Genomic DNA, 18,213 nt, shown 5'->3' on the forward strand with positions numbered 1-18,213 from the left:
GATTCCACAGGTGTCTGAAGTACTGTGTCACTGCCAGAATAGGTTTCCACAGACCTATTCCACAGATGCTTTAATCACAAGTAAATGTGTTTCTAGTGACATACAACTCTGCTGCCTGCCTCAGGACAGTAAAGTGTCTGGCATACCGCAATCAGAGGGTATAAGGGATTACTGAAGGGACACTGAGGGCAGGTAAATATGATGGCAGGAGCCATTATGACAAATGATGAAATCAGTTTGATCTGATGTGACTTCAAAAACATCTGGAATCTGTAGATATGTCAACAGATCTTTCTGATGAAATAGTAGTTTTGCTTTTCTTAAGTCTAAGGTCATGTCACCCCAAAAATGAAATGTCTGGAGAGGTGAAACTGTTGATGCACCTGAATGCACACTCAATTACATAGATGGAGTCAAGTTAGTGGAGTCATTACCTGTTCCACAGATGTGCTACAGCTGTTCGGTGAAACTATATTGCTATATGTAGTCAGCAGATGTTTTGATTTCAGTCTCCTTAGAGGTCTATGTGTAACATTGTATCTACCGTAAGTCACGACTACATTAAATCATTATGACAGCTGACATGTCTATGGGAAAATGTTTTGTCAATTTTGAGAGTTACAGATTAACATGATCACACACATGACATAGAGGTTATCAGTATTTTCAACCATGATCTCATAGTTATGGTGATTTCTTTTATGTTTATCAAAATAACTGATACAGCATGGTGATGATGATGAATATAATCTTTTTATCCATCCTTAACGTGAATGTATTCATGCATGTATTTTTGAATAATTTTATGAAAATTAAAAATAGTTTCCTTGCCCTCAAATGTAATAGTTTGATTTAAGTTTGACCCAGAGACTGCACGTTCTCTGAATTTTCGGTTACTCGTTGTCATTTCTGCATTCTAGAAAAATGCAGCTCTGTGACTGTATATAGTAGTATAATATAATTGATTGTAGTATATTTTACTGCAATAAAAGCACTATAAATGTGAGTTGTCACTAGCTAATTTTCCTTTTTTACCATTTCCTCCTTTAGTTTCTTTTATCCAGTTTTCATCTTTGAAGCTAATCTGTCATGTTTTTGTTTCTTTTTTTCTACTCTCTCTTTCTCTCTCTATCTCTTCTTCATAATCTCTCCTCATCCAGCCCTGGCTCTGCCCTCAGCTAGCTCTTCCTCAGGAGATGAGAAAGTGAAGGTGTTGATGGTGCCGGTTCCTGTACCGATATTCATTCCAGTGCCTATGAACATGTACTCCCAGCACACACCTGTTCCAATGGCTATGCCCTTACCTGTACGTCCCATTTCATTAGTAATTCTACGAATTCAGAATGATTCATGTACTTTGTTTTCAGTTTTCGCTGCAGCAAATCAAATGTTAATTTGTTTCTCCTGTTTTTCTACAGGTTCCAGTACCCATACTAGTACCAACACAGAAGAAGGACATGAAAGATGTTGCGGTCCAGTGGGAGCCTTTGCCCGTGACGGAAGAAAAACAGAAAGATGGGCCTGTTTCCAGTGCAGGTGAGGGCAGTTTTTGTCCTGATTTTTTTTGTATTATAAAGCTTGAGATATGTTTGCTACATTAATCAATCCAAGTACTCAAATATCAAATGCTTAATTACACAAATTTCTCCTCATCTATGTTTATTTTAGTGTCTGCTGCAGACCAGAGCAGTTCTTACAATGGAGACTTGAAGTCAGAGGTGGTCACTCCCATAATCCGTGAAAATGAGGAGACTGAAAAAGCAGTACAAGCTGACCTGCCACCTACTGTAAGTTCAGAGAGCAGCACAGAGTCAACCGATCCCACAAAGTCAACTGATCCCACAGAGTCAACGGATCCCCAACCTAATACCCAGCCAGAGGAGACCACGATGACAAGCGACCCACCTACCACCAGTGCTGAGCATGAACCTCCCTCCTCTCCAATGATGGACTTGGAAACTGACATCCCGTCTGGTGAGCCATCATATTAATATGTCTATGGAAGCCCTGAGAGGCGAGTGGGGGAAAAAATTTGGTGATCCATTTTTTAAGTCTCATTTAAATAGTTTTCTCACCTGTGTTTATGACTTAAAAACAGGTGGAAAAGTTTTGCTAGAATAATCTTTCTAATTTCATCAGTAAAACAGGTGGGAGGTCTGCCAGGATCATTTTTCTAAGTTACTTTTTGTTGTTGTGGGTGGGGGTGAAAAAACTTTGGTAGGTGAAACATGTTTTGTTGTTGTAATACTCATTTCGGCCACAAGAGGCGGAAGTGCACCACTACCCCATGTTCTAAATAGGACTAAAAGCATTCATGTTTTCTTCCAGCCAGGTGAGTTTTAATTTACATAACTTGCTAACACACAATATATGAACCTTGTGTTTAGAGTGCATGGAGAAAGTAAAACACACCTGGAAGGAAACATGAATGAATCCAGGCTAAAAACAACACAGTTTAAACTGACAAATACAGGAAGGAAAGCTGGATTTATGCTGTAGGTGCTTACCGCTTTGAATTATATTTTTATATATTTTTTTTTTCTTGCTCTTGAGTCTGTTTCACACCACCGGAGACGGGGACACAGCGGAAAGAAGGTTGAAATAGTCACACACGCCACGTATTTGTAAAAGGGCACAATGAAGTGTAATGCATTCATCCAACACACTTCTAAGAGCTATTTATATCTAGACGACTATATCTGACTTTTGAGTATTCCGTTAAATTAATAAGTTAATTGACGCATTCACACATCGGGAGTTTTTTCTCTTGCCAGCTGTCCTTCCTGCATTTGGCAACTTCAACTGTGTTACTTTTACTCTGGATTATGTGTTTAACTTCTTCATATTTGTCTAATATTCCTCTTCCTTTGTAAAATGTGTCGCTCTGCCTGTCTGTCTGCAGGTCAGTAGACTTGTCCATGTTTGTGATTGGTCAGATGCTGCAAACACTGCCCTATTACTGTGAACACGCTCGTTGCCAGATGGAGAAACCCTGGGTTGACTTACCGAGTTTATAACCAACGTCGTAGGACCATTTAGAAGGATCTTGTTTGTTAGGATTAGTTAAGCCAGATAACGAGAAGATACCCTGGGTATGTTGAACTTGTTTCACAGTACAGGCCTTTGTTCTTAAGTCATAAACACAGGAGAGAAAACAAGTTAGATCAGACTTAGAAAATGGATCAGCAGAATTTTTTTTCTCACTTGCTTCTTCAGTAAAAACTCAAATTAATCTGCTGGGAATAAAAAAAACTGGATGACATACTTTCGCTACATCTTTTGTGTGTGTTGTTACAGAATCGTTGGATCAGAAGCCATCTGCTCCACGGCGAGGAGTGAAAAGATCCAGAGAGGTTTTCTCCAGCCGGAAACGGGTATGATTTCCCTGATAGATCAGCAGTCTTTCATTCATTCATTCATTCATTCATTTTATCAGCTTCTGATTTAAAACCTACTGACCTTAGTTTGTAGGCAGACACGTTTTCTTCAGGCTGCTCTGTGATTCTCTAGCTGTGAGAAACCTTTTTTTAACAAAGAGTACCTCCCTATCCTTGGATGTTAGGACATTCTTGAATATTTCATGTATTTATAGAACCAAAAGGTTTTTCAAATACGCCCAACTTTACCTTAAAAGTGCATTTTCTGCTCACAGTCAACCTTTCAGTCATGTCAACCATTTCCTACACTACCCGGTATTCATTACATTTCCATCCATCCAGAGTCGAAGGCGAACTGTTTCGTTGAACCGCAGAGCGGTGGTGACTCCAGTCGCCTCCAAACTGAACCACCTGTATGGGGTTAAAGCATGGAAGAGTTGGGTCCAACAACAAAACAAACACCCGGGAGAATGTGAGCCTCACTTCTCTTTATAGTCCAGTTTTATTTTAGGATATCTCTTCTTCTATTGTAACCTATTTTTTTTTTTTTTTTTTTTTATGGTCTCTTCCCCTATAGCCAATATAGTGGATATTAAAGAAGACGTCCTTCAGTGTGACTCTGCTGAGCTGAGCTTTGCTCTGTCTCGCTTCATCAGAGAAGTGAGACGGCCCAATGGAGAGACCTACAGCCCAGACAGCATCTTCTACCTCTGTCTGGGGATACAACAGGTACATACATATATATTGTCACTGGTTTCCATCTTGATTCCTGTAGGGTGTTTCTTATTGATTCCTTCTTTTCTGTCTCCCCCTCTTTGAACAGTATCTGTTTATGAAGGGCCGCATAGAGAACATCTTTACTGACGAGCTGTACAGCCAGTTTGCTACCAAGATCAGTGGGATGCTGCGACTCTGGAAACCCAGACTACAACCTAGTGGTATGATCACTGACATAAAGTCAGAATCCTTAAGATTTTCATGAAATTACACCCCATTTTGATACTGTTTATGGTTGGCTTTTTTTTCTGCAATATCCATCCAGTGTATTTTCATTAAATAATTACCTCTCTAGAAGAATAGCAAATACTTTATTACTTTTTGTGTACAAAAGACAAAAAAAAACAACGACATTTTTAATTGAGTCCGCCATTCCCGTGATGGATTCAGTTTACTTACAACTTTAAAGATGCAATAATCAATATTTTTATAACAATGGGTCAAACAACAACATGGATGTGTAATTAGGCAATACTTTGCTATCAGGTTCACCATATGAACTTTAAGTTGATCACATTTCAATTTTGTGATTACAGCTTGTTCTGCTGCCCCCAAGTGGCCAAAAAATCTATTAATGCTCCTTTAATATAACAGGTTGTCTCAAACCTTACTAAGGTTATCCTTTTAAAAATTAATTTAAACCCATTTTATGCTACGTTGACCCCATTAACCTGATTGTAATAATACAAAAACAGTATTCATTAACATCAAATCCATTTCTCTTAATACATCCATCATTCATACATACAGTCACAGCCAGGTTGAAGCCTGTTACAGCATGCAGTGGACCGAAAGGTATGTAAGCACCCTGAACAGGTTGCCAGTTAACACTAGACTGTATAATTAACTGAAAACTCATTGTGAAAGGGTTAAAGCTCTAAGACGAAAACACAGACCACTCCCAGACCAGGCAGCACAGTGGTAGCGACCTGTCAACAGAAAGGTAGCCACGCCCTAAAGCATACTCTGCTTTATGGTCTATTTGACTCTAAATGGGACCATAATTTATTAAATGAACATCATGCTGTATTTAGGAAGATTTGAAACTATCGATTGAGACCATAAACTCATGTTTACAATGTTTACTGAGGTAATAAATCAAGTGAGAAGTAGGCTCATATTCTCTTAGACTTCTAGACAATCAGACTTATTTTTGCAACCAGAGAAGTCGCCCCCTGCTGGCTGTTAGAAAGAATGCTTTTTTTTTTAGACACTTTCACTTTGGCCTCACTTTTCAGACCTGGAGGTTGCCCACTGGTTAACGCCCGCTTTGGGCACTTTGAGTCTCCGCTTAACTCAGCTCTTTCCCTGCTTCATCTCTCCCCCTCTAAGGTGGTGCTGTTTCCTCCCGTGTGGTGGAGTCTTACCTGTGGGAATGTAAGCAGCTGGGCGCCTACTCCCCCATAGTGTTGCTCAACACGGTGCTCTTCTTCTGCGCCAAAAACTTCGGCTTCACCACGCTGGGGCAGCACCAAAGCCTCTCCTTCACCAACTTCACTCGACAATCCAAACCCTGCAACCGAGCCGGCAAAGTCCACTACCTCCGGTACCAGGGAAGCAGCACTGCCATGCCACACTCAGGTGGGTGTTATAAAATCATACATGTATGTCTTTTTAAATTAAAGTAGTAATGATAGTAGTTTGTCTATGCAGCTGTGCCTTTGAGCAAACTGACAATGTTTAGTACAAAATATCAGGTAACTGACAGGTAACCAAAAAGTATAATGTGTTTGGAAATAGCGACTAACTGAGTGAGTTGTGGTACTTATTTCTGTTTTTAGAGCGATTCAGAAAAAGGCAGGGAGAGGAAGAGGTAGACCTGGAGATGCTTGAAAATGTCGCCAACCCTCTACACTGTCCTGTCAGACTGTATGAGTTCTACCTCTCTAGATGGTGAGACACACACACACACACCTATAGGCAAACTAACAAATGAAGGCGACAGCACTCATATGAAAACTGAACAATTGCTTCACCTTCTCTGTCCTCCTGCTCTCTAACAGCCCTGAGTCGGTGAAGAAGAGAACCGACGTGTTTTTCCTGCAGCCTGAACAGAATGTGCACACTCACAGGTCAGAGTCAGTCCCTCCAACATTAAAGAAACTCAGTGACTTCGTTTACATGCACAAAATATTTTACAGTTTTTGCCTTATTCAGAAAAAGATTATATTCCTATTAAGCTGTTTACATGGTTAATGAAAATTAATAATCCACTAATACTCCTGTTTAGCCGTGCATACTTCGATTTACGTAACCGATGACAGACCTGTTCAACCGTGCGAACACACCTTCCCTCTTTCATTCTTTCAACCACCTTCTTGAAAAGGTGGGTGTTGTGATATTTGTGCATATCCAAAAACCTGTTATCCGAGTCTTTCATAACGTTTAAAAGTAGGTGTGTTTCTCCTTCCAACCAGAAATGTGGGGGTTTTTTTAGGTCATGCATTTCTGCAAACTGTCGGCTAGTTGGTTTGTGTACAACACGCAGAGCTGCCCGTACACAGGCAAGAGGCCGCGTGTCGCAAACTGTAAATATACAGTAAGTGTGCATGTAAACGTAGTCACTGATGAATGTGTCACTTATTACCAGGGCTTCTTATCGCGAAAAGTTCGCTGCCATCTTGGTGTGAACACACCGTAATACTGTGAGAAGAAATATTTTTTTAATTACATTTTTTTTAAATTTCCATTTCTGACCTCAACAGTCCCCTCTGGTACACCTCTCAACCGTTAGAGGGCGCCACTCTACAGAGCATGCTCACGCGTATCCTGGCCGTCAGAGAGGTCCACCAGCACAAGGAACGAGCCCAACATCAGGCCTCAGCCACCGCTGATAATGACAGTTTACAGTGATATGGAGCTCTGCCTATTCACACCCTGCTTATGATCTCTGCAACGGAAACCTTCTCCAATGGCGAACAGTTCACAGTGAAATGCAGCTGTACGTACGCCCATCAGCCATTCAGACGGAGGCTAACACCGGGAGACAGAACAAAGATAGAATGAAAGGACACACTGTCGCAAAGAGTTGACACATTTAAAGACCATTCAAAGTGTGGGATCATTGTATTTAGTTACCTCAGTGGCCATCCCCTCCCCCACATAAATGCACAACGGGTTTACAAACATCCAATACTCTAAAATATGGAGAAGGGAGTGTTAGGGGTCAGGGGACAGTCTTCTTTTTCTCATCGTGTCACACCAGAGTGATATTTATGCCCATCATTTATCACATGTGGCAGGTTTATTTACCATCAGCAATGGTCCAGGCCAAGCCTGTCAGATGAACTTTTTTATTTCAGAGACAGACTTCTGCAATACTAGACTGGCGTGAGCAGCAAACTGCACGTGAGAAGAGTCGGTGCTGATGTAGATGACGACGAGAGTCTCCATCCATCAGGCACGGTCCGATCTGGTTTAAATGTGCTGTTTTATCATTGTTGCCCTTCTTTGCATCAGCACGGTATTTAAGGATTGCTTTTAAATTACTCCAAAAATCTAAAACGATGACGTTTTTCAGCAGGTTTTGCAATTTTGAAAGTGTGGCGTATTTATGCATAGCTGCACAAAAACTTGGTTAAAAACAAAAATGTCACTCAGTTCAAGTGAAGCACTTCCCACAGACCTCCAGTGTAGTGTTTGTTAAAGGAAACATTAACTGCCTCATAATCATCGCATTGGAGGTGGATGACATTGGCTGGTTGACACTGGCCAATATCTGATTGAATATGTTGTTAAACCAGTATACTGTACAGTATATCAGTGTAACCCTTCTTGTAATAACAGAGGAGACTCACAGTGCCTCTCATCTTTTGTTGTTTTATTATTATCTAGTAATCTGATATTATGTTGTTCCCCTTTTATATTCTTCATCTTGGGTGGCCTTATTTCCCTCCCAACAACTTTCCCTCATATAGCTCCTAGAGGTAAAGTAAAGCTCATTACCTACACCCAGTTTATGTATGCCTGTATCTATGTCCTCTTTCTAACTGTGCCAATATCTGCGCTCCTCTTTTTTTTTTCTCTTCCACTTGTTCCCTAATTTTTCAAAATGGAATTTGGAGGACACAATACTTTCCCAATCCCTAACCCTTGAGGTTTCCTGTATTATAACTAATGGTGTGTATGGTATAGTGTGATTTTTGTTGGCCATCCATACAATCAAAAACATGTATTATGACACTGTGCCTAAGATATTTACCACTGTCAGCAGTGGTAATTTTGTTTCTATCCATCCATCCATCCATCCATTCAAAATCGAAGGTCTGTTGCAGATAACAGCTGCAAGAGAGTGCTCAAGGGATGATGTATTTTTGTAGGCAAACCAAGGCCTATTAAAAAAATGCTGGGAGACGGGTGGACACGGTGTTGGGGTATGGGGTATAACACATGCGCTATAACACAGGAGCTGTGGTCGTGCGTTGCAATTGGCCCAATTTTGGTGAGTGCAGACCAGATTTTACTGCGCATATACCCCAAAGATATGACGCGTTGGTGACGCCTGACGTCTCCTCTTTCCACCCTCCTTGAGGCCAACCAGAAGGTTAGCATTGCCCTGGGTTCCCTCGACAAAAGGCCAGCAGGATTTTTCTATTGGGTTTTGGATTATTGCAGAAAATAAACTCTGCGGCAAACACACGTTTATGATACTTACACGTTTTGTTCAGCAAGATAATCTCCACAAATGAACACCACTTTTATGATTTTTGAAGCGGGAATGCAATCGCCAGAGGTAAAAAGCTAATGTTAGGCTATAAACGAACAAGTCAGCGTTTACTAGTCCCTTTTTTAAGACACATAAAGGCTTAAAAGTTCACAAGTGGGGTATTTATTAATGTATTTTATGTCATAGAACAAAATGTTAAAATCTCTTCAGCTTGTGTTAACCACAGAGCTTATTTCAGGCATCTAACTAAAAACCCATTCAAAAAACCAATTGACTTTCAGACGAGGGAACCGGAAGAGCTAAAATGCTAATAACTCATTTCAGGGTTTAAGGACTCATTCCTGTAGCGCTCTATGGACCTTTGATTTTGAATGGATTCTGAACGTTGTTTCTATATTGGCATATAGATAGTCAAAATATAGAAAATACGGTTAACCCGTAGGGATGCTGCTCAACTACGTCACACCGCTTGTTAAACTTACCCAAACATGAATACATGAACACCAATGCTTATACATTTTTTAAATGTCTATTTGACATCAGTGACTGTCATTTCATAGAATTATGGATCATAATTTGGATTTCTTTTTTTTTTTTTACAAAAATCTTAAACTCCCTTCCATGTGCCGGTTTACTGGACCAGTTGATTTCATGAAAATTTTACTTTTTTTGTTCTTTTGTTTTGTGGTAATAATGACTCCACTACCCCCAATACCATGTGGTAACACCATTTGTGTTGTAATGGATCTATTTTGTCTGTTAAAGCTCTTATTATATTTTGTCATGGAGGCTAACGTGCCTTTACTTTTGCATCATGTTCATGTTTTATATCAGATCTATGTTACAGTGTAAAAGCCCAAATGTGCTCTCTCTCTCTGCTAACATTCACCGTGTTGACTGATGGTAATCCATTAGCATCATCCAATCAACCTGTAAGTGTTGATGAATTTCTTTAAAAAACTCACTGTCATCGCCGCTGCTGGTGCAAAGGAAACATAACTGTCTGAATATTACCACTGCTGACTGAAGCTCCCATTAGAAGATTAGGTTGAGGAAGAACACGGTTCCAAAGACAGGCAGGTGTTTTATCATCATGCACAAAAATGCTGTATTGCCATTAAGTATTGAAAAGTCATCTTATTTCTTTCTTTCCTCGATCGCAGGGCAAAGCATTTATAACGAAAGCATGATTGAAATGAAATGTGATGTTGAGAGTGTAATTGAAGTCTGTGCAGTTTGGAAACATTGATTCATAAAATGTATAAAATTATTTGTGTGATTGATTGACTGCATTTCAGATATCTCTTTCTCACTTTCTCACTGAGACCTTTGTTTTATTTTGGTTCAGTTTATGACAGAATTATATCAAATAAGGGAATGTATCAGTTATGTCTATAATTGTGGAAATCAGGCCATTATTGATAGACTCTCTTCTATTTAATATGTTACATCCTATACCTTTGTGGTCTCCCAGTCTCACTAATAAGCACTAAAAGGTAGCAGCGACTTCAAAAGTGGTTTCAGGGAGCCAGAAGTGTGGCTAAGGACTATAAATTCAACAGTGCTGATAATGTACTGTATATACAGTAATTGTATATGTATGCAATATGCATATATGCGCCAAAGATCACAGGCAGTGTGCCACGATATGTCTGCTCTGAGGTTGTCAAAATTAGATTTGCACATGTATAACTATTATCATAATAACACACTCACTGGATAATTTATATAAAACTATTTAAAAAGAGATATTCTTTGCTACTTAGTTGGCCACATTCTGTTTAAACCCGGTATTTGTGCACAGTTGCAGATAAGCTCAGGCTAATATTATTATTATAATACTATTTTCAGAATTAAATTCCAGTGTCGTCTGCGTACAGTAGGATTGTTTCCGACTCGTGTGATCCAAACATTACCAATAACTCCAGAGCATTAATAGTCAAAATTTATTTTAAAAAGATAGATCCATTTTAATGTGGTCAGATGATATTCTCTCCATTCAGAGGCTTGCAGGGAGGAAACTTAAGCCCTCAAAGGTAACCACGTTCAAGTGATATGATCAAATAAATTCCCAAATGTATAATAATTAATTGAATAAAAGGATAAAAGGCAGTTTATTTTTTACATCATTTCAAGAGACAAATATAACCACTAAACAAGTTTGTCACTTATGAAAAATCCTGCGTTGTAATTTGGGTAGCAAGTATGAATTTTATCTTCCGTCGACGTCTAAAAAATGGATCAGCGTAGACTCGAATCACTCAATGCCAAATATTCTTTAACTATCTTCTCATTCAACAGTGGCTGGACCAATAATTTCCACTGATTTGAATACATCTTTATTCAGACTTATTACACGGCTTTGTTAAACACCTGATCTGATTGGTTAATCACAGCGTTCTGTGGTCTGTTATTTGTTTAAAGCAGACTGTTGCTATGTATAACAGACCGTTGCTATGTATACAGACCGTTGCTATGGGCGCTGATCGGATGTCAGACTCTGGAGAACCGTTTTTGTGTCAAATTGTTGATTTTTTAAGTAAGTAGCTGTGTAATAAGCGGGATAATGTACAGCTAGCGGGTCATTGTTGTGAAAGAATCCCCTTCAGGGCGATGAGAGACCCCTTACATGTATATGTGATGAATGCATCACAAGGTCATAAACAGATATTTCCAAAAAGAATGAGCAATTCATTATTTTCTCTCCCTGTATTCTAGTATTATGACCTACAAGGGACTTGCTTTCATTTATTTTTTTCGCTCAAACAAAAAGATTTAGTTATTTGTGTACAGTCTAAGTGAACTTGTGTGGTTGTATGAGGGTTAAAGGGAAGTTTAGCCATTCATCAGTTCCATGCAAGTGAGAGTAGGCGGATGAGGATATTGGAGGTCATCAGATGCCAGATAAACTCCCTTTGATTTGATGGACAGAAACTTTACATAATAGGCCTCCGTCACTCATTTTGCATAGATATCATGAGGATATTATCACCATAATATATATATTCTACAGATATAAAAGATATGGATATGATAAGAGTACAGGCTACACCTTGCTACACCTGTTTGTGCGTTTGAACCTGCTGTAAATAACTTGTGTTCCCTGTGAATGTCATGTTGCTGAGTCATGCAGCAACCTGCCACTTAAATATTCACCTATGTGCTGAACCATTTGCTATTTTCTGTGACGGCATGAGCCAAATAGTTGCAGTATTTGGACGGGGATGTCTGATGGATGTTGTTCACAGAAAAGACATCCAAGTATTCATTACTACCCCAGTAGAGTATATAACAGTTGGTAGACTATAATCTGATTGATAAAATCTGTAACTCAGTTGTCATATTTATAAATAGCCATAAGTAACCACACAGTTTAGCATCAATTCAGAAAATCTTTATTACTCAATCTATCCTTTTGTTTTCAAAAGTACAAGAACACCAATAATGTAGCAATGAGCAGTTCCTGACACTATTAGCTAGCTTTCAAATCTTCTAGTGCAATGTGTTTTTGCTAAATTAAATCATTTCATTCTGCTTAATAATTTCATTCCATATTATCAAACAGAGTAATTGTCAAATTCAGCAATGAGCGTCTTGAACTGGTCCGTGTTCCATTCTTTCATCACAAATCCATTTAAAACCTGCAGCTTGAACAACACTAACAGTCCAAAGAATGGACAAAGAAAGGTCAATGGTGCCTGCTACGAACCGACAGAGCTGTGAATACCAGGAGTCAGTAGTCTGTGAACTTTGAAATATGATGAGAAATTTCCTGACACAATTTTTTCTCCTGTTTTTCATTTCTTTAATTTTAACAGAACTTTTTTAATTTAAAATATTCCTTGTAAAATAAGTAACTTAAATGTACATATATATGACGTGTTTTTAGCTGTTTTTTTTCAAAGTGGGAAGGAAGAAGAGAAGTGCTAACAGCAAACAGTAGTGTGAAAAAGAACAGACAACAATTGGAAAAAACAGGCTGGAGAAACAATTCTACAATGACTGAACCATGTTGACCAAGCCCTAATTGTTGCATAGAAAGACAAAGGTCCTGGTAGGTGTGTCTCTAGGCTAAGTCCTCTTCGCCCTCCTCTTCAAACTCGCCCTCCTCCTCAGCAGTGGCGTCCTGGTACTGCTGGTACTCGGACACCAGGTCGTTCATGTTGCTCTCCGCCTCTGTGAACTCCATCTCATCCATGCCCTCGCCAGTGTACCTGAAACAAGTAAATACTCATTAGTATATACTCATGCATTTTGACATATTAGCTTAAGTCTACTGGTGAAGTGTTTTTGTATTATTGGGTTATGAAATTATATTAATGCCTGAAAATGTTACTGTGTGAATTCTGTTGAAGAACAGGCCACCTCTCCCCACTGCCCTGACTTCAGTCTCTTTTTTACTCACCAATGGAGGAAGGCCTTGCGGCGGAACATGGCGGTGAACTGCTCTGAGATGCGCCTGAAGAGCTCCTGGATCGCCGTGCTGTTGCCGATGAAGGTGGCAGCCATCTTGAGGCCGCGGGGAGGGATGTCGCAGACGGCCGTCTTGACGTTGTTCGGGATCCATTCCACGAAGTAGCTGCTGTTCTTGTTCTGCACGTTCAGCATCTGCTCGTCCACTTCCTTCATGGACATGCGGCCGCGGAAGATGGCGGCGACTGTGAGGTAGCGCCCGTGGCGTGGGTCGCAGGCCGCCATCATGTTCTTGGCGTCGAACATCTGCTGGGTGAGTTCGGGAACTGTCAGTGCCCTGGAAAAAGACAAGACAATTCAATTAGGATTTATTTCAAATGCATTAAAAATACAAACTGATGATCTGATGGTCTCGAAAAAGCAAGCTCCCGCCTCCCTACCTGTACTGCTGACTGCCTCGGCTGGTCAGAGGGGCAAAGCCCGGCATGAAGAAATGAAGCCTGGGGAAGGGCACCATGTTGACAGCCAGTTTCCTCAAATCGGCGTTGAGCTGGCCAGGGAAGCGCAGGCAGGTGGTCACCCCGCTCATGGTGGCTGAGACGAGGTGGTTGAGGTCGCCGTAGGTGGGCGTTGTGAGCTTCAACGTGCGGAAGCAGATGTCATACAGGGCCTCATTATCAATGCAGTAGGTCTCATCTGTGTTCTCGACCAGCTGGTGGACGGACAGGGTGGCGTTGTATGGCTCCACCACTGTGTCTGACACCTGGAGTGAGGGGGAAAGAGGAGACAAAGGGAGAAACAGCATTAAAACACAGAGACGCATGTGGAGGGACAAATGTTAAAAGTATTTCCCTGTATTATGTGAATTAACCTTTGGTGAAGGCACCACGCTGAAGGTGTTCATGATGCGGTCTGGATACTCCTCTCGGATCTTGCTGATGAGCAGCGTGCCCATGCCGGACCCGGTGCCTCCTCCGAGGGAGTGCGTGAGCTGGAAGCCCTGGAGACAGTCGCAGCTCTCCGCCTCCTTCCTCACCACATCCAGGACAGAGTCCACCAGCTCGGCTCCCTCGGTGTAGTGGCCTTTAGCCCAGTTATTACCCGCTCCGCTCTGGCCTGTGTTAACATGTAAATACATCATCTATCACAGCTGCGGTGTCAACACCTCCTTGGATTTATATGGAATATGACTTCCATCATACTTGCAAAGTCAAACACGGCTTACTCGCAGTGACACTGAAAGAGACTTTACTCTTGCAGGACAGAGGAAAACTACCTCACAGATACACAGCTGTAAAGTCAGAGGGACTCTAGATGCTTAATTACAGTATGGCAATTCCATTAACCCAAGTTAAAAACACACATCATTTGTTCACATTTAAATTCTCACCAAAGACAAAGTTGTCTGGTCTAAAGATTTGGCCAAAGGGACCAGACCTCACAGAATCCATTGTGCCTGGCTCCAAGTCCACCAGCACTGCACGGGGGACATACTTGCCACCTGGTGATTGAAAGATATGAAACCATTTACAACACACAGTGCTGAAACAATTACTCATGCAAAGACCTGCTGGCTTTTCTCCTTCTTTTTTTTTTTTAAAAACACACATTAAATACTTTGCCTTTTGAAATGTTGGCCAAACAAAGAAAGACACATTTTGTAAGCAGAATTATTTTCACACGGGTTGGATGGCATTAGAGTTGTTCCGATACTAATACCAGTATTGGAAATGTGTCCAATACTGCCCAAAAATTCAGTATCGGCGAATACGCCAGTCTATGCACCGATCTGATACCTTAATTTATTAACCCAGAAAAAAAAATCAACTGGTTTAACCGGAAATCTATTTTTCTTCGCTGCTCCAAAACCATAGCCTTCACTGTGATGTCGCCCTGGATGTATCATGGCTGCCACTGGCAACTACTGTCCACTATCCATACGTGGTCGGCAGCAAACACCTGTTTAATAATAATAATAATAATAATAATAAATATATATATATATTTATATCACCCAGATATCAGATTGATACTCAGTATCGATCGATATCGCAGGTTCTGTATCTGAATCGGTATCAGGAAGAAAACAAAATGGTATTGAAACATCTCTAGATGGCATGCCAATACAGCCCAGTGTGCTTAAAGCAGACAGTTACATCAAAATTGTGCACAGAAATGTGTCAATATACATTTTTTACTAATAACTCCTTTACCTTATGCTGCCTATTATTCCCTGTTAATATAATATCTCGTTTTTAAAGTTAAATAAAAAAAACACAGTAAGAAAGTCAGTCACTTACATAGGGCCACACACTATTACAACACGTTCATGCTAAAGCCTTCATACTGGTTTGGGATTATTATGGTGAGCTGGAGGTTTGTTGACTTGTTTGGTATCATGGAAACGGTAACTAGGAAGGGGAGTCGAGCATCATGGCTTCAAGACTGGTTTCTATTGGTTTCCTGTGGGGATAAAGATGCTGGATGGCAACGGGTGTTTTGTTGAAGTCTATTCCCCCGTCGAAGAGTGTGTCCCTCCGGTAGTTCAGCTTAGTGATACGGGTTGGATCCGGTTGAGGTAACGTGAGGAGGGAGCACCTATCGACGGGGGAACAGTTTTCGACACAACACCGGTACTAAGAAGTCTGCTGCGTAGTATTGAATTACCTCATCTCCTTCTTAAAGTAGCTCACGTTACATGATCTACCATAGTCTGTGAACAAGCTGCCTCTCCACATCAGATCTGCTCCCACCTCTTGTCTTTGGCTTGAATTGTGATTACTAATAAGCCTTTTATAATGCGTATTGTAACAGTCTTTTACTAATGGATTTTATCTTCGTCTGTGGATATGTGAGAGATGTTGTCTGCTCTGTTGACCTGTTTTTATTCTGCACTATGTCTGTAAAGCACTTTGGTCAGATGTTGTTTTAAATGTGCTATATAAATAAATTTGACTTGACTTAGCTCTGTAGCTAAAGGCTAAAGCTAAGCTAACCTGTCGCCTCGTTGTAATACACGTTGATTCTCTCCAGCTGCAGGTCGCTGTCTCCGTGGTATGTCCCGGACGGGTCGATGCCATGTTCATCGCTTATCACCTCCCAGAACTAGAGGAAAGAGAGTTAAGCACAACGGGTTAAATTACCTGGCTAACTAGCATGACTTAGTCAAACCCACTGGTGGTATGCTAATATGCTAATAGCCTTGATGCTAATTAAGCTAAGCCCGCCCAAACTTAATGTAACATTAATCACTAAATTAACACTTCACTTTGTTAACCAAAGCTGTTCTTACCTTCGCTCCGATCTGGTTTCCACACTGGCCCGCTTGCAGGTGCACAATTTCCCTCATGTTGGTGGTGAAGTATTAAGTTTAAAACAACGACGACACAGAGACGGATGAAGTTGTTACTCTCTTGTTTTCCAGCAACGGACTGACCTGCGGAGCTACGAGCGTTGCCAAAGGCAGCCGGTCGACGGCACAGCAGGCATCTGATTGGTCGAGAAAACTCCAAACCACGAACCAATGAGATGTCAGTCAAAGCACAGCAGACATCTGATTGGTCGAGAAAACTCCAAACTAGTGATGACGAGCTGAGCGTCATGTAGCTTTGAAGCTTTCAGCAAATTGGTTCAGAAAAGGGTTTATTTCTCGAGGCTTCATGTGCACGAAACCACCTAGTGGTCAAATAGTGTAAAACAGGCAGATATGATCTTAACCATGTGATAAGATAAGATAAGATATTCCTCTATTAGTCCTGCAGTGGGGAAATACGCTATGATATGCTATGTACAGCAGCAAAGGGGATAGTGCAAAAAACAAGATGCATCAGCTAACACAGTAAAAAAGAGGTAAACAAAGTGTAACAAAATATGAACCATTTAAATAGAAGGAAGTATAAAAAGGGAGCAGTATATACAGTATTGACAATAAACAGACTATTAACAAAATTTTACAAGTGGAAAATGATATTGCACAGTAAGAATGAATGAATGAATGAATGAATGAAATTCCACCTGAAAATATCAGGTTATTGTCAGTTTTTGGTGTGTAAGTGTAAGTGGTCTACTGGGACCACAAATCTGTGATATACTGTATTTCGCGCCAGTAAAGGATGTTGGGAATGACTATAAACAATGAAAACAAATATATATTAAAGCCGCAAGCGGCATTTCGTGGGTTCAAGCTTTCGCCCGCTCAAAGCGCCCCCTAGTGGCCGATTTAAATGAAACTTCCAGCGGATGTTTCAGCTACTCTTGTGAACATATGCTGCAAGCTTGGAGGTGATGGGCCAAAGGCTTGTGAAGTTAGGTTAACTGATGTGCTGAGCCCTGCCCTCTTAAAGTTCATTGGTCAACAGATTCATAACGCAATGAGGTATCAACACGCTTTATGCAACTTTAGATGTCATTAGTCCAATAATGATCCACAGAAAATTTGGTAGTAATCGGACCTACGGTTTTGGAGGAGATGTCAAAAATGTGTTTTTCAAAAAATCCAATATGGCGGAAAATATTTCCAGGTGCACTTTGGAGGTCCAAGAGGCTTTATTGTAGATCACACGGAGTTGCACATATGTGTAACATTTCAAGTCAATCGGACTTACGGTTTGAGGGGCGTGGCCTTTCCAAAATCGCATGTTTGGGCGTTAATTACAGCGCCACCATGTGGCCGATTTGAATGAAACTTTCAGCAGATGTTTCAGCTACTCTTGTGAACATATGCTGCAAGTTTGGAGATGATGGGCCAAAGGCTTGTGAAGTTAGGTCTATTGATGTGCTGAGCCTGCCCCTTTAAAATTAATTGGTCAATATCTTCACAACACAATAACATATCAACAAGCTTTATGCAACCTTTGATGAGCCTGGTCCAATAATGATTCGCAGAAAATATGCCAGCAATCAGACCTACGGTTTAGGAGGAGATGTCAAAAATGTGTTTTTCAAAAAATTCAACATGGCGGAAAATTTAGTCGGTGGACT

The 18,213-nt window shown here is 40.6% G+C and overlaps 2 protein-coding genes across 4 annotated transcripts in view; one reads left to right on the forward strand and one right to left on the reverse strand.

Moving 5' to 3' along the window:
• The window catches only part of si:ch211-266o15.1 (zinc finger MYM-type protein 4), a 34,406-nt gene extending 24,316 nt beyond the window's left edge, over positions 1-10,090 (forward strand). For 2 of the 3 annotated variants that reach the window (XM_037746341.1, XM_037746342.1), the window contains exons 19-29: positions 1,161-1,306; positions 1,419-1,536; positions 1,669-1,974; positions 3,298-3,374; positions 3,720-3,849; positions 3,955-4,106; positions 4,201-4,315; positions 5,487-5,735; positions 5,936-6,047; positions 6,158-6,226; positions 6,860-10,090. In XM_037746341.1, coding sequence (XP_037602269.1) covers positions 1,161-1,306; positions 1,419-1,536; positions 1,669-1,974; positions 3,298-3,374; positions 3,720-3,849; positions 3,955-4,106; positions 4,201-4,315; positions 5,487-5,735; positions 5,936-6,047; positions 6,158-6,226; positions 6,860-7,007 — 1,622 coding nt within the window. In that variant the 3' untranslated portion in view covers positions 7,008-10,090. Of the gene's footprint in view, positions 1-1,160; positions 1,307-1,418; positions 1,537-1,668; positions 1,975-3,297; positions 3,375-3,719; positions 3,850-3,954; positions 4,107-4,200; positions 5,007-5,486; positions 5,736-5,935; positions 6,048-6,157; positions 6,227-6,859 lie in introns of those variants that run through there. The other variant, XM_037746343.1, reaches the window with a different exon arrangement.
• Positions 10,091-12,192: 2,102 nt separating this feature from the next.
• Positions 12,193-16,686, reverse strand: LOC119474352 (tubulin beta-4B chain). The gene is made up of 7 exons (XM_037746346.1): positions 16,526-16,686; positions 16,230-16,338; positions 14,624-14,734; positions 14,105-14,349; positions 13,674-13,996; positions 13,226-13,570; positions 12,193-13,034 (listed from the first exon to the last, which is right to left on the reverse strand). The coding sequence occupies exons 1-7, from the start codon at positions 16,580-16,582 to the stop codon at positions 12,887-12,889; spliced, it is 1,338 nt and encodes a 445-aa protein (XP_037602274.1). The 5' UTR covers positions 16,583-16,686; the 3' UTR covers positions 12,193-12,886.
• Between the last annotated feature and the right edge of the window lie 1,527 nt (positions 16,687-18,213).

The sequence above is a fragment of the Sebastes umbrosus genome, chromosome 16, assembly GCF_015220745.1.
Source record: "Sebastes umbrosus isolate fSebUmb1 chromosome 16, fSebUmb1.pri, whole genome shotgun sequence".
NCBI lineage: Eukaryota > Metazoa > Chordata > Actinopteri > Perciformes > Sebastidae > Sebastes > Sebastes umbrosus.

Excerpts from the sequence above, each read along its gene's own strand:
- LOC119474352 (XM_037746346.1), bottom strand. The coding sequence starts at position 16,582 with ATGAGGGAAATTGTGCACCTGCAAGCGGGCCAGTGTGGAAACCAGATC. Across the intron at positions 16,339-16,525 it reads GAAACCAGATCGGAGCGAAG|TTCTGGGAGGTGATAAGCGA; the intron begins GTAAGAACAGCT and ends TCTTTCCTCTAG. Across the intron at positions 14,350-14,623 it reads ACCAGACAACTTTGTCTTTG|GCCAGAGCGGAGCGGGTAAT; the intron begins GTGAGAATTTAA and ends ATGTTAACACAG.